The sequence below is a fragment of the Heptranchias perlo genome, chromosome 10 (genome assembly GCF_035084215.1).
Source record: "Heptranchias perlo isolate sHepPer1 chromosome 10, sHepPer1.hap1, whole genome shotgun sequence".
In the NCBI taxonomy this organism is placed as follows: Eukaryota; Metazoa; Chordata; class Chondrichthyes; order Hexanchiformes; family Hexanchidae; genus Heptranchias; species Heptranchias perlo.
This window is the reverse complement of record NC_090334.1, coordinates 78,665,612-78,680,929: the sequence shown is the minus strand read 5'-3', so window position 1 is coordinate 78,680,929 and position 15,318 is coordinate 78,665,612. Positions and strand designations below refer to the sequence as shown.

The window sequence follows — 15,318 nt, the reverse complement described above, 5'->3', positions numbered from 1 at the left end:
CAGGTTAATAAGGCGATAAAAAAGCAAACCAAGCACTGGGGTTCATTTCTAGAGGGATAGAATTGAAAAGCAGAGAAGTTATATAAACTTGTTTAGACCACACTTGGAGTACAGTTAACAGTTTTGGTTTCCATATTATAAAAAAGATATGTAGGCAGTGGAGAAGGTACAAAAAAGATTTACTAGGATGAAACCAAAACTGAGAGGTTATACCTATCAGGATAAGAGGATAACTAAGGAAGGAGTAGGGCCTATTAGAGACCAAAAAGATAGCCTATGTGTGAAGGTTGAAGATGTTGGTATCGTTCTTAATGAATACTTTGCGTCTGTCTTCATAAAAGAGAGGGACGATGCAGACATTGTAGTTAAGGAGGAGTGTGAAATATTGGATGGGATAAGTTTAGTGAGAGAGGAAGTATTAAGGGGATTAGCATCTTGGAAAATAGATAAATCACCAAGGCCGGATGAAATGTATCCCAGGCTGTTAAAAGAAGCAAGGGAGGAAATAGCGGAGGCTCTGACCATCATTTTCCAATCCTACCCCAGGCTGTTAAAAGAAGCAAGGGAGGAAATAGCGGAGGCTCTGACCATCATTTTCCAATCCTCACTGGATACAGGCGTGGTGCCAGAGGATTGGAGGACTGCTAACGTTGTACCATTGTTTAAAAAGGGAGCGAGGGATAGACTGAGTAATTATAGGCCAGTCAGTCTAACCTTGATGATGGACAGATTATTGGAATCAATTCTGAGGGACAGGATAAACCATCACTAAGAAAGACACGGAGTAATCAAGGACAGTCAGCATGGATTTGTTAAAGGAAGATCTTGTCTGACTAACTTGATAGAATTTTTTGAGGAGGTATCAAGGAGGATCGATGAAGGTAGTGCATTTGATGTAGTCTACATGGATTTTAGCAAGGCTTTTGACAAGGTCCCACATCGCAGACTGGTCAAAAAAGTACAAGCCCATGGGACCCAAGGGAGAGTGGCAAGTTGGATCCAAAATTGGCTCAGTGGCAAGAAGCAAAGGGTAATGGTTGACGGTTGTTTTTGTGACTGGAAGGCTGTTTCCAGGGGGGTTCCACAGGCCTCAGTACTAGATCCCTTGCTTTTTGCGATTATATAGTAATGATTTGGACATAAATGTAGGGGGCATGATTAAGAAGTTTGCAGATGATACAAAAATTGGCCATGTGGTTGATAATGAGGAGGAAAGTTGTGGACAGCAGGAAGGTATCAATGGACTGGTCAGGTGGGCAGAAAAGTGGCAAATAGAATTCAATCCGGAGAAGTGTGAGGTAATGCATTTGGGGAGGGCAAAGGAGTACACAATAAATGGGAGGATACTGAGAGGTGTAGAAGAAGAGAGGGACCTTTGAGTGTATGCCCACAGATCCCTGAAGGTAGCAGGACAGGTAGATAAGGTGGTTAAGAAGGCATATGGAATACTTTCCTTTATTAGCCGAGGCATAGAATATAAGAGCAGGAAGGTTATGCTGGAACTGTATAAAACACTAGTTAGGCCACAGCTTGAATACTGTGTACAGTTCTGGTCACCACATTACAGGAAGGATGTAATTGCACTAGAGAGGGTACAGAGGAGATTTATGAGGATGTTGCCAGATCTGGAGAATTTTAGCTATGAAGAAAGATTGGATAGGCTGGGGATGTTCTCTATTGGAGAGAGGAGGCTGAGGGGTACAAAATTATGAGGGGCTTAGATAGCGTGGATAGAAAGGACCTATTTCCCTTAGCAGAGAGGTCAATAACCAGGGGGCATAGATTTAAAGTGATTGGTAGAAGGTTTAGAGGGGAGCTGAGGAAAAATGTTTTCACCCAGAGGGTGGTAGGGGTCTGGAACTCACTGCCTGAAAGGATGGTAGAGGCAGAAACCCTCAACTCATTTAAAAAGTACCTGGATGTGCAGCTGAAGTGCCGTGACCTACAAGGCTACGGACCAAGTGCTAGAAAGTGGGATTAGGCTGGGTGGCTCATTTTTGGCCGGCGTGGACACGATGGGCTGAATGGCCTCCTTCTGTGCTGTAAATTTTCTATGATTCTTCTATGATTCTAAGATTGAGCAGGTTAGGGCTCTTTTCTCTAGAAAAGAGAAGACTGAGGGGTGACCTGATAGAAGTGTTCAAGATTATGAATGGGTTTGATAGGGTAGACGTAGAGAAGATGTTTCCACTTGTGGGGGAGAGCAGAATTAGGGGCCATAAGTGTAAGATAGTCACTAATAAATGTAATAAGGAATTCAGGAGAAACTTCTTTGCCCAAAGACTGGTTAGAATGTGGAACTTGCTACCGCAAGGAGTAGTTGAGGCAACTAGCATAGATGCATTTAAGGGGAAGCTAGATAAACACGTGGGAGGAAGGAATAGAAGAATATGCTGATAGGGTTAGATGAAGTAGGAGGCTGGTATGGAGAATAAACACCGGCATAGACCTGTTGGGCCGAATGGCCTGTTTCTGTGCTGTATATTCTATGTTATGTTGAGACGTCTGATTAAAACAGGAGAGCTAAGAGATATGAGTGAAAGGATGTCAAGTACTAGAGTATAACTTTACCCTCTGAGAGGTCCCGCAGCTGTCATCCTTCCATTTTAAGAAGTAGCATGGAACAGTTTATTACAAACTTTGCTATCTTTCACTATCCACCTCTCTCTCCTCCTTTAAGACCCTCTTTATAATTTAACTCTGACCAAGAGTTTAGTCACTCCTCCTAATATATCCTTCTTTGGTTCGGTGTCAATTTTTACCTGATAATGCTTCTGTGAAGCTCCAGAGACATTTTCCTATGTTAAAGGCGCTATATAAAAGTATGTTGTTGTATTGCACTAACTTCTTTGTAGCTACTTTGGAAGTTTCCAGGTCAGGTCAGTGATCTGTGCAGAGTTATCCGGCCTCAACCATAGTGGTGGTAAAGGTCCGAGAACTCATGGGTTAGGCCGGGGCTGGGGATGGGGGGTGGTGGATGTCGGCCACTGTTCTGGCTTTTGATCAGCATTCAGTAACCCCTCCTGGAAAATGCGCTCACGAGGACAGAATCGGCCTCTCCTATAATGCCTCATGGTCAAATTGCCCGGTGACACCCCAATGCCTAGCCTCCCGTAAAGAATGGCCACTTGGGTGAAGTCATGGAGGGGAGAAAATTGTGGGTGGGTGCGGGAATAAAACAGCAGGAATTGTCAGCTAATCACAAAGACTTTTTTTTCCCCAATTCAAGTTTTTTTTTCTTGTAATTATAGTTACTTAAAATACTACAGCACCTCCACAATTAATTTGTCATTGCAAGAGCAGTATTGAATGTAAGGCTGAGCCTGCCACTGCACTAAATGTATGTTTAAACTTTCTGACTGAGGCATCTGCCTGTATTTGTATTTTTCAGTCCACCTCCCCCATTCTTTGATTTTGTCCCATAAGTACTGGTGTACAGTTCCACTGGGTAGGAGCTCCCCCCCAGTATCTTGCCCAATCTTTTTGCATGTCGGCGAATATTGGCAGATTGTTTAACCTTGAGGAGCGTCATCGTGGGGATCTCGATCTTTTCATCACTCAACGTTTGCAATTTTCCAATGGGGTCACTGGATCGCAATCGGATTTAGGAGCTTTGGCTGATTATTTTTTTTCTCCCTACCCATTCCAGGCGCCCTTTGAAGTGCCAGTGTTACCCTAGCTGAGATTAGATAACTCAGCAAGAGACTCAAATGTACCTGGGAGCTTCGTTGTCTGTATGACTTGGTACCAATGCCATGCAGTGGATTTGCCGCCCGAGTCAAATCTTCATTATATTTAGTGCCCGAGTCCCACAGCTAATATTTCTGTAATCGTGCCAGTTTTAAATTTCTTGAAATCCTAAATGTTTTAATTCAAGGTGTCAGCCTTGGCTCAGTGGTAGCACTCTTGCCTCTGAGTCAGAAGGTTGTGTGTTCGAGTCCCACTCCAGAGACTTGAGCATAACATCCAGGCTGACAATCCCAGTGATGTACTGAGGGAGTGCTGCACTGTCGGAGGTGCCATCGTTTGGATGAGAAGCTAAACCGAGGCCCTGTCTGCCCTCTCAGGTGGACGTAAAAGATCCCATGACACTATTCGAAGAAGAGCAGGCAGGGGAGTTCTCCCTGACGTCCTGGCCAATATTTATCCCTCAACCAACACCTAAAAAACAGATTATCTGGTCATTATCATATTGCTATTTGTGGGACCTTGTTGCATGCCAATTGGCTGCCATGTTTCCTACATTACATCAGTGACTACACTTCAAAAGGATTTCGTTGGCTGTAAAGCATGTTGGGACGTCATGAAGGGTGGTGTATAAATGCAAGTTCGTTCTTTCTACCGACCAGTGATTTTTAACCGGTGGACCGTAATTTTTTAACTTTACTTGATGAGAAGTAAACATCTCCCTCGAGATGACTTCACCACGGTGTTTAATTAACAATAGTCGGCGAGCTGTCTGACCCTAGGATCTGGTGCCGCAGAGAACTGAACATATCCCAGCGCTTCTGATTGATCTGCTTCCCGGCCATCGGTCTGACTAAATGCAAGTTCTTTCTATCTTTCTTTCTTTTATGAGTTCACTTGGACAGTGCTTGTTACCTGAGATGGAGGAAGCCGGTGAAGTGACTGCTTCACACCAGATCCATGAAACAATGAATGCTGATATTTTGATGCGGGTTAGCAGAAGGGACACAAGTAACAGCTGTCATCGAGCTGGAAAGCATACAGGGAAGCCATGGGGCTATTTGAGAAGCCTGTGCATGTTAATTTAATACCTAATACTGTAATGTTTAATATTATGCTTGGAAGGCACACTGTTGGCGATGAAATGTCATGCAGCCCCATATGTTGAGCAGTGTTCTGCTTTGGATATTTCGCAGTTACAGTCATGCTATGGCCTGCAGTCTTGTTAGACCTGAAATAAAATTCTGCTGATGGTTTGGCTGTAGTAATTTCTTCGACATGTTGAATAAAGTTCTATAGGTTTTGCTGCATTATGATTTGCCACCTGTCTGCATTACTTTGCCATGTACAAACATTTTGTACAATAACTATCAGGTACACTGAGGTAATACAGTGTGAATTACCTGTAGCTGATAAACTTGACATTGCTCGAATTATTTTGGCTTGCCACAGGCTCAACATTACTTAACTTTAACCAAAAAGCTGTTGAGGCTGGGGGTCAATTGAAAATTTCAAAACTGAAGTTGATAGATTTTTGTTAAGTAAAGGTATTAAAGTTACAGAACCAAGACGGGTAGATGGAGTTAAGATACAGATCAGCCATGATCTAATTGAACGGCGGAACAGGCTCAAGGGGCTGAATGGCCTACTCCTGTTCCTAACCTGTTGGGATGCTTGAAGATAGTCTTAGTTATGTGTACACCTGTTATTATTTTTCCTTCCAATTTTCTCTCTTCTGCCCCTCCCACCCCCCGCCCCCCCGACAAAAGTACTGACTCTTTATAGGAATCAATAATCCATTTCTTCTCCATTTGAAAGTATATTATTCAGAGGAGTTGCTGATTTTATTTACATATTACATAGAATTTACAGCTATTCGGATCAACAGGTCTATGGTGTTTATGCTCCACACGAGCCTCCTCCCTCCCTACTTTATCTCAGTCTATCAGCATATCGTTCTATTCCTTTCTGCCTCATGTACTTATCTAGCTTCCCCTTAAATGCATCGATGCTATTCGCCTCAACTACTCTTTGTGGTAGCGAGTTCCACATTCTCACCACTCTCTGGGTAAAGAAGTTTCTCCTGAATTCCCTATTGGATTTATTAGCAACTATCTTATATTTGTGGCCCCTAGTTTTGGATACTGGGGCTTTAAGTGAAGTAGCACAGCGGGAGAGTTGTCTTAATGGAATATTGGACACTGGCTTATCACCTTGCAATTTGGTTTAGTTTGTGAGAGCCATTATCAGGCACCAGGGCCGACAGATGGGACCTCAGTAAAAGGCCTAGTTTTGAGACACGGGTTTGAGCTAGTTCCAGGCAGTGGGGCAAAATAATTAGTTCCTGCCTCCCATCACATTTGATTGTCGAGGGAACAGTGAGCCTGTTGGAATGTACTTCAGTAACTTAACAGTCTTGTTTGCTGCATTATAGAGACTTGAGGGATGGAATATTGGAACGATTGATTCCAACATTCATTCAGCACCTTTAGTGTAATAGGTTATGTAGTGCTAGCACATCCCTGCAGTCAAAGGATGGAACAGACAGCTCCCCTAATGGATTAGTGGGTAAATGGTGCTGTGGTACTCAGCCCGAAATCCCATGTTTGGCTGCAGAATATATTTTCAGACGTTCACCAGCACTGCGCTGTTCCACATTATTTCTCTGAATTGCCAGGGACTTTTTCTCCATTAAAGGAGCCATTTAAATCAATCTCATAAACTAGAAAACCCCAGGCTTCATCCTATTCTGTGTTGGTTGCTCTCAACTATGGCAGTGGTTGGGGTGCTGCAGTATCCTTGGGCTAAGGAGAGGATACTTCAATAAGGGTTCCCACTGCTGATCACTATCAATAATGAGAAAGTTTTATCACTGGTCTATGTTGAGTTAACTGATCTCAGCTCAGATGATAAGGATGCTGCAATTGACTGAGTGCGCCTGGGTTAGGGAGAGGGAAAATCAGCTGGGATTCCCGCTCCAGAAGACTGTGCAGTTAGCCCTGCTGGAAAGTGCATTGGTATTGGTATTAGATGAGAACAGGAGTGGGCCCAGCTGTGATGGCCTGATGGCAACACTCACTATCTAGATTTGCGCTTGAAGGGGGCCAGTTGGGTGAGATATTGGGGAATGGCCTGCTCCTGAGAAGCATACCCCAGCAAGAATCACCGTCTTCTCAGGACTTCAAAACCCTGGAGCCCCTGACCTCCTTCAGCTTCCTCTCCCCTAACAATTTAACACCCCTACATCATCAACAACAACAACAACTTGCATTTATATAGCGCCTTTAACGTGGTAAAACGTCCCATGGCAGTTCACAGGAGCGTTATGAGACAAAACTCGATACCGAGCCACAAAGAGAAATTAGGATAGGTGACCAAAAGCTTGGTCAAAGAGAGAGGTTTTAAGGAATGTCTTAAAGGAGGAGAGAGGTGAAGAGGTTTAAGGAGGAAATTCCAGAACTTATTCACGTCATTATCACATATTTGGGTCTGCTGGAGATAACCTTCTTGGATTCAACAGCGTCAGTTGCTCTCTTAAGCAGTCTTGAGTAACGTACTTTCATGGGAGTTGATCGGATAGCTCTTTCAAAGAGTCGGCACAAGCATAATGGGCCGAATGGCTGCCTCCTGTGCTATGTGATTCTGTGATATCTCAGGATTAACCCTGCATTCTTTTTCCCACAGATTGCTGTTCACTAAAGTAAAGCTGGAGTCGGTGTGCAGGGGTCCTGACGATGCTCTGCTCACCTGCAAGCATATGCTTCAGATCTGGAAGTCATGCTACAAACTCACAAACCCCAGGTAAGAGAGTGGGGGCTCCTAAATCTAAACTCTAAATCTAGAATTCTTATAAGAAAAAACAGAGGACAGATAAAGGAAATGCAATGAATATGATTTGTGTGTTATTTGCAAAGAAGCATTTGATAAGGTACCGCATAAGAGATTTACAACAAATATGCTGGCACGTGGAATTAAGGAGAATGGAGTCACGTAATTAGAAAGATGGTTGGAATGCAAAATACAAAGGCTAGGAGTAACGGTTGGTTTGTCACACTAGGCCCTTTGTTGGAGCTGCCCTTACGTAGTGTTGAGAAAGAAAGGAGGAACGTGCACTTTTATATAGCGCCTTTCACATCCTTAGGACGTCCCGATTAGATAGTCGCTTAAAAAAGAGGAATTTTACTATGGGAAACGCATATGTGGAGACAAACACTGAGAGACTTGACAGGACAAATGGCCTAGAACCCTAGAATGGTGGTTACAGCTCGAAAGGAGGCCATTCGGCCCATCGAGCCCATGCCTGCTGTTTATAAGAGCAGTCGAGTTAGTCCCATTCCCCCGCTCTTTTCCTGTAGCCCTGCAAATTTTTTCCCTTCAAGTATTTATCCAATTCCTTTTTGAAAGCCACAATTGAATTTGCTTCCACCACCCTTCCAGGCAGCACATTCCAGATCATAACTACTCGATGCGTAAAAAAGTTTTTCCTCATGTCGCCTTTGGTTCTTTTTCCAATCACTTTAAATATGTTTCCTCTGGTTCTCGACCCTTCTGCCAGTGGGAAGAGTTTCTCTTTATTTACTTTATCTAAACCCTTCATGATTTTAAACACTTCTATCAAATCTCCTCTGCTCTAAGTAGAACAACCCCAGCTTCTCCAGTCTATCCACGTAACTGAAGTCCCTCATCCCTGGAACCATTCTAGTAAATCCTTTCTGCACCCTTTCTAAGGCGATCACATCCTTCCTAAAGTGCAGTGTGTTATAAATTGGATAGCCAGGTGTTGAAGGATAGAATACTAGAGCCTGCTTTCTCTTTGCAGTTTGTGGGACCTTGCTGTGTGCAAATTGGCTGCTGCATTTCCCTACATCACAACAATGACTGCATTTCAAAAGTTATTAATGACTGTGAAGCCCTTTGGGACATCTTGAGGTCCTGAAAGGTGCTATATAAATGTAAGTTCTTTCTTTCTTTCACGGGTGTGAAAAGTCCTGCCAGGTTTACCTTCAACATGGTCAGCTACGGCAGACTCCCAATACGGGAGGCAGTGGCAGAAGCTAGCTACACAAGATTTGTAGCTAGCTTCTGGGTAGCCACCAGTCCGGAGTCCAATCAATCCTGGGTATTGTTATTCATGTTTGTTACTGAACTCGTTGCCAGTAAACTTTCTCGCGCGGTCTGAATAGCCTCCTTCCATGCTGTAACCTTTCTATGATTCAGTTGCTTCCAAGCCTTTATTCACAGAGGCCAACATTATACACCCTCCTATGAAAGAGTGCCTAATTCATACCCACCACCTGAATACAATTAACACAAATTGATATAAGTCACATAGATGCAATTAACACAGTGCCCAGAATTGGACATAATACTCCAGCTGTGGCCAAAACAGTGTTTTATAAAGGTTTTTATGCTGTAACATTGTGTGATTCTGCGCGTGAGAGAAAGAGCTAATTTTTACACCAGTGAAAGAAAGAACTTGCATTTATATAGCAGCTTTCATGACCTCAAGATGTCCCAAAGGGCTTCACAGCCATTAATAACTTTTGAAATGCAGTCATTGTGATGTAGGGAAATGCAGCAGCAATTTGCACACAGCAAGGCCCACAAACTGCAATGAAATAAAGACCAGACAATGGGCGTAAAATTCAACTTCGAAGGGGGCACAAAATGGGTGGTAGTGGACCGACAGTCCATTATACACCCTGCTCGATTTTCAATGGTAAGGAAGATCGGGTGTGCTGTATAACGGGCGGCTGTTCCGCTACTATCAGTTTTATACCCCGCTGAAGTTGAATTTTACCCCTCAATCTGTTTAACGATGTTGGTTGAGGGATCAATATTGGCCAGGACACCGAGAAGAACTCCCCTGCTCTACTTCAAACAAGTGCCACGTGTTTTTTTACATCCATCTGAGAGGGCAGAGGGGGCTTCAGTTTAATGTCTCATCTGAAACACGGCACCTCCGACAGTGCAGCACTGTCCAGTAGGTTGATCGGCATCTGTAAAGAGATCGACAGGTTAATGTGGCACCCTTCAACAGAACTGACACAATGCGACTGGAGAAATGCAGGACAAATCCAATCCAGCCAATTACCTCCCCATCAATCTACTCTCAATCATCAGCAAAGTGATGGAAGGTGTCGTCGACAGTGCTATCAAGCGGCATTTACTCACCAATAACCTGCTCACTGATGCTCAGTTTGGGTTCTGCCAGGACCACTCGGCTCCAGACTTCATTACAGCCTTGGTCCAAACATGGACAAAAGAGCTGAATTCCAGAGGTGAGGTGAGAGTGAGTGCCCTTTAGAATCATAGAATCATAGAAGTTACAACATGGAAACAGGCCCTTCGGCCCAACATGTCCATGTCGCCCAGTTTATACCACTAAGCTAGTCCCAATTGCCTGCACTTGGCCCATATCCCTCTATACCCATCTTACCCATGTAACTGTCCAAATGCTTTTTAAAAGACAAAATTGTACCCGCCTCTACGACTGCCTCTGGCAGCTCGTTCCAGACACTCACCACCCTTTGAGTGAAAAAATTGCCCCTCTGGACCCTTTTGTATCTCTCCCCTCTCACCTTAAATCTATGCCCCCTCGTTATAGACTCCCCTACCTTTGGGAAAAGATTTTGACTATCGACCTTATCTATGCCCCTCATTATTTTATAGACTTCTATAAGATCACCCCTTAACCTCCTACTCTCCAGGGAAAAAAGTCCCAGTCTGTCTAACCTCTCCCTGTAAGTCAAACCATCAAGTCCCGGTAGCATCCTAGTAAATCTTTTCTGCACTCTTTCTAGTTTAATAATATCCTTTCTATAATAGGGTGACCAGAACTGTACACAGTACTCCAAGTGTGGCCTCACCAATGCCCTGTACAACTTCAACAAGACATCCCAACTCCTGCATTCAATGTTCTGACCAATGAAACCAAGCATGCCGAATGCCTTCTTCACCACCCTATCCACCTGTGACTCCACTTTCAAGGAGCTATGAATCTGTACTCCTAGATCTCTTTGTTCTATAACTCTCCCCAACGCCCTACCATTAACGGAGTAGGTCCTGGCCCGATTCGATCTACCAAAATGCATCACCTCACATTTATCTAAATTAAACTCCATCTGCCATTCATCGGCCCACTGGCCCAATTGATCAAGATCCCGTTGCAATCCCAGATAACCTTCTTCACTGTCCACAATGCCACCAATCTTGGTGTCATCTGCAAACTTACTAACCATGCCTCCTAAATTCTCATCCAAATCATTAATATAAATAACAAATAACAGCGGACCCAGCACCGATCCCTGAGGCACACCGCTGGACACAGGCATCCAGTTTGAAAAACAACCCTCTACAACCACCCTCTGTCTTCTGTCGTCAAGCCAATTTTGTATCCAATTGGCTACCTCACCTTGGATCCCATGAGATTTAACCTTATGTAACAACCTACCATGCGGTACCTTGTCAAATGCTTTGCTGAAGTCCATGTAGACCACGTCTACTGCACAGCCCTCATCTATCTTCTTGGTTACCCCTTCAAAAAACTCAATCAAATTCGTGAGACATGATTTTCCTCTCACAAAACCATGCTGACTGTTCCTAATTAGTTCCTGCCTCTCCAAATGCCTGTAGATCCTGTCCCTCAGAATACCCTCTAACAACTTACCCACTACAGATGTCAGGCTCACTGGTCTGTAGTTCCCAGGCTTTTCCCTGCCGCCCTTCTTAAACAAAGGCACAACATTTGCTACCCTCCAATCTTCAGGCACCTCACCTGTAGCGGTGGATGATTCAAATATCTCTGCTAGGGGACCCGCAATTTCCTCCCTAACCTCCCATAACGTCCTGGGATACATTTCATCAGGTCCCGGAGATTTATCTACCTTGATGCGCGTTAAGACTTCCAGCACCTCCCTCTCTGTAATATGTACACTCCTCAAGACATCACTATTTATTTCCCCAAGTTCCCTAACATCCATGCCTTTCTCAACCGTAAATACCGATGTGAAATATTCATTCAGGATCTCACCCATCTCTTGTGGTTCCGCACATAGATGACCTTGTTGATCCTTAAGAGGCCCTACTCTCTCCCTAGTTACCCTTTTGCCCTTTATGTATTTGTAGAAGCTCTTTGGATTCACCTTTGCCTGATCTGCCAAAGCAATCTCATGTCCCCTTTTTGCCCTCCTGATTTCTCTCTTAACTCTACTCCGGCAATCTCTATACTCTTCAAGGGATCCACTTGATCCCAGCTGCCTATGCATGTCATATGCCTCCTTCTTCTTTCTGACTAGGGCCTCAATCTCCCGAGTCATCCAAGGTTCCCTACTTCTACCAGCCTTGCCCTTCACTTTATAAGGAATGTGCTTACCCTGAACCCTGGTTAACACACTTTTGAAAGCCTCCCACTTACCAGACGTCCCTTTGCCTGCCAACAGACTCTCCCAATCAACTTCTGAAAGTTCCTGTCTAATACCATCAAAATTGGCCTTTCCCCAATTTAGAATTTTAACTTTTGGGCCAGACCTATCCTTCTCCATAGCTATCTTAAAACTAATGGAATTATGATCACTTGTCCCAAAGTGATCCCTCACCAACACTTCTGTCACCTGCCCTTCCTTATTTCCCAAGAGGAGGTCAAGTTTTGCCCCCTCTCTAGTCGGGCCATCCACATACTGAATGAGAAATTCCTCCTGAATACACTCAACAAATTTCTCTCCATCCAAGCCCCTAATGCTATGGCTGTCCCAGTCAATGTTGGGAAAGTTAAAGTCCCCTACTATTACCACCCTATTTTTCTTGCAGCTGTCTGTAATCTCCTTACATATTTGCTCCTCAATTTCCCGTTGACTATTTGGGGGTCTGTAGTACAATCCTATCAAAGTGATCTCTCCCTTCTTATTTTTCAGTTCTACCCATATAGACTCAGTGGGCGAACCCTCGGATATATCCCCTCTCACTACTGCCGTGATGTTCTCCCTAATCAAGAACGCAACTCCCCCTCCTCTCTTACCTCCTCTTTACATCAAAGCAACATTTGACCGAGTGTGGTATCAGGGAGCCCTAGTAAAATTGAAGTCCATTGGCTATAGTCATATCTAGCACAAAGGAAGATGGTAGTGGTTGTTGGAGGCCAATCATCTCAGCCCAGGACATTGCTGCAGGAGTTCCTCAGGGCAGTGTCCTAGGCCCAACCATCTTCAGCTGCTTCATCAATGACCTTCCCTCCATTATAAGTTCAGAAGTGGAGATGTTCGCTGATGATTGCACAGTGTTCAGTTCCATTCGCAACCCCTCAGATAATGAAGCAGTCCGTGCCCACCTGCAGCAAGACCTGGACAACATCCAGGCTTGGGCTGATAAGTGGCAAGTAACATTCACGCCAGATAAGTGCCAGGCAATGACCATCTCCAACAAGAGAGAGTCTAACCACCTCCCCTTGATATTTAATGGCTTTACCATCGCCGTATCCCCCACCATCAACATCCTGGGGGTCACCATTGACCAGAAACTTAATGGACCAGCCACATAAATATTGTGGCTACAAGAGCAGGTCAGAGGCTGGGTATTCTGTGGTGAGTGACTCACCTCCTGACTCTCCAAAGCCTTTCCACCATTTACAAGGCTCAAGTTAGGAGTGTGATGGAATACTCTCCACTTGCCTGGATGAGTGCAGCTCCAACAACACTCAAGAAGCTCAACACCATCCAGGACAAAGCAGCGCGCTTAATTAGCACCATAAACATTCACTCCCTCCACCACCGGCGCACCCCCGTGGCTGCAGTGTGTACTATCTACAAGATGCACTGCAGCAACTCGCCAAGGCTTCTTTGACAGCACTTCCCAAACCCACGACCTCTGCCACCTAGAAGAACAAGGGCAGCAGGCACATGGGAACAACACCACCTGCACGTTCCCCTCAAAGTCACACACCATCCTGACTTGGAAATATATCACCGTTCCTTCATCGTCGCTGTGTCAAAATCCTGGAACTCCCTACTTAACAGCACTGTGGGAGAACCTTCACCGCACGAACTACAGCGGTTCAAGAAGACAGCTCACCACCACCTTCTCAAGGGCAATTATGGATGGGCAATAAGTGCTGGCCTTGCCAGCGACGCCCACATCCCATGAATGAATTTTTCAAAAAAAAGAATCGTATTTATAGACTTGATCTGTAGAAACAAAAACAGGAACTGCTGGAAACACACGCAGGTTAGTTGGCAGCTGTGGAGAGAACAGACGGGTTGTCTCAAGTAGGTCCCAGCCTGAAATGTTGATCCATCTGTTCTCTCTGCAGATGTTGACTGACCTGCTGTTTATGGTTCCAGCATTTTGGGGTTTCTGATCCTGATCTTCAACATTTGCAGTTTTTTTTAATGCTTTTTATTATTTTTCCTAAGGAACAGCTAAAAAGGTTAATTGCATAGTAACAATTTTTAATGATAGAGGTGTAACGTGGGCTTTATACAGAAATATAGGAACAGGAGTAGGTCATTCAACCATTCAAGCATGTTCTGCCATTCACTGACATTATGATTGATCTGTACCTCAACTCCATTTACCTACTGTTGCTCCATATTCCTTGATCCCCAACCAACAAAAATGTATCTATCTCAGTCTTGAAAATGTCAATTGTCCCCCAGCATTCACAGCCTTTTGGGGAGAGTTCCAAATTTCCACTACCCTTTGTGTGGAAAAGTGCTTCCTGATTTCATTCCTAAATGGGCTACCTAGTTGCTGTCACATAAGAACATAAGAAATAGGAGCAGGAGTGGGCCATACGGCTCCTTGAGGCTGCTCCGCCATTCAATCAGATCATGGCTGATCTTCAACCTCAACTCCACTTTCCCGCCCAATCCCCATATCCCTTGATTCCCCTAGAGTCCAAAAATCTATCGATCTCAGCCTTGAATATATTCAATGACTCAGCATCCACAGCCCTCTGGGGTAGAGAATTCCAAAGATTCACAACCCTCTGCGTGAAGAAATTCCTCCTCATCTCAGTCTTGAATGGCCGATCCCGTATCCTGTGATTATGCCCTCTCGTTCTAGACTCTATAGCCAGGGGAAGCAATCTCTCGGCATCTACCCCATCAAGCCCCCTCATAATCTTATATGTTTCAATGAGATCACCTCTCATTCTTCTAAACTCCAGAGAGTTTCGGCTCATTCTACTCAACCTCTCTTCATAGGACAACCCTCTCATCCCAGGAATTAATCCAGTCATGAGCAACTAGGAGATGCACAAGAATACCCAGTGATGACTCGCTCCTTGTTTCTCCCATGAACACGTTTTCCTTTGCAATTGTTACCCCCTGACATCCCGATCGGCAGCCTGCTGTGTGTGAAATTGGATGCGTGAATTCACTGCCTGCACCAACTCCCACCAGGCCTCCGATATTACATTTTTTATCTGGTACACATCAGTTGGACAGCTATTAAACTGAAATTTATACCCACATCCCAGTGTTCATTTCATCACACTAATAAAATCAGTCTTGTGCAGTCTGTGGAGTACTGTGCTATGTGGCTGCCAAATCCGTTCCCGCTAATCTTATTACATGATGTGGAGATGCCGGTGATGGACTGGGGTTGACAATTGTAAACAATTTTACAACACCAAGT

At 44.4% G+C, this 15,318-nt stretch overlaps 1 protein-coding gene across 1 annotated transcript in view; it reads left to right on the top strand.

Annotated features, from left to right (window-relative positions):
• Nucleotides 1–15,318, top strand: part of ttc7b (tetratricopeptide repeat domain 7B) — a 336,403-nt gene that overhangs the window by 182,432 nt on the left and 138,653 nt on the right. The window contains exon 16 of the mRNA XM_067992068.1: nucleotides 7,372–7,488. Within this exon, the coding sequence (XP_067848169.1) occupies nucleotides 7,372–7,488 (117 nt within the window). The remainder of the gene's footprint in view (nucleotides 1–7,371; nucleotides 7,489–15,318) is intronic.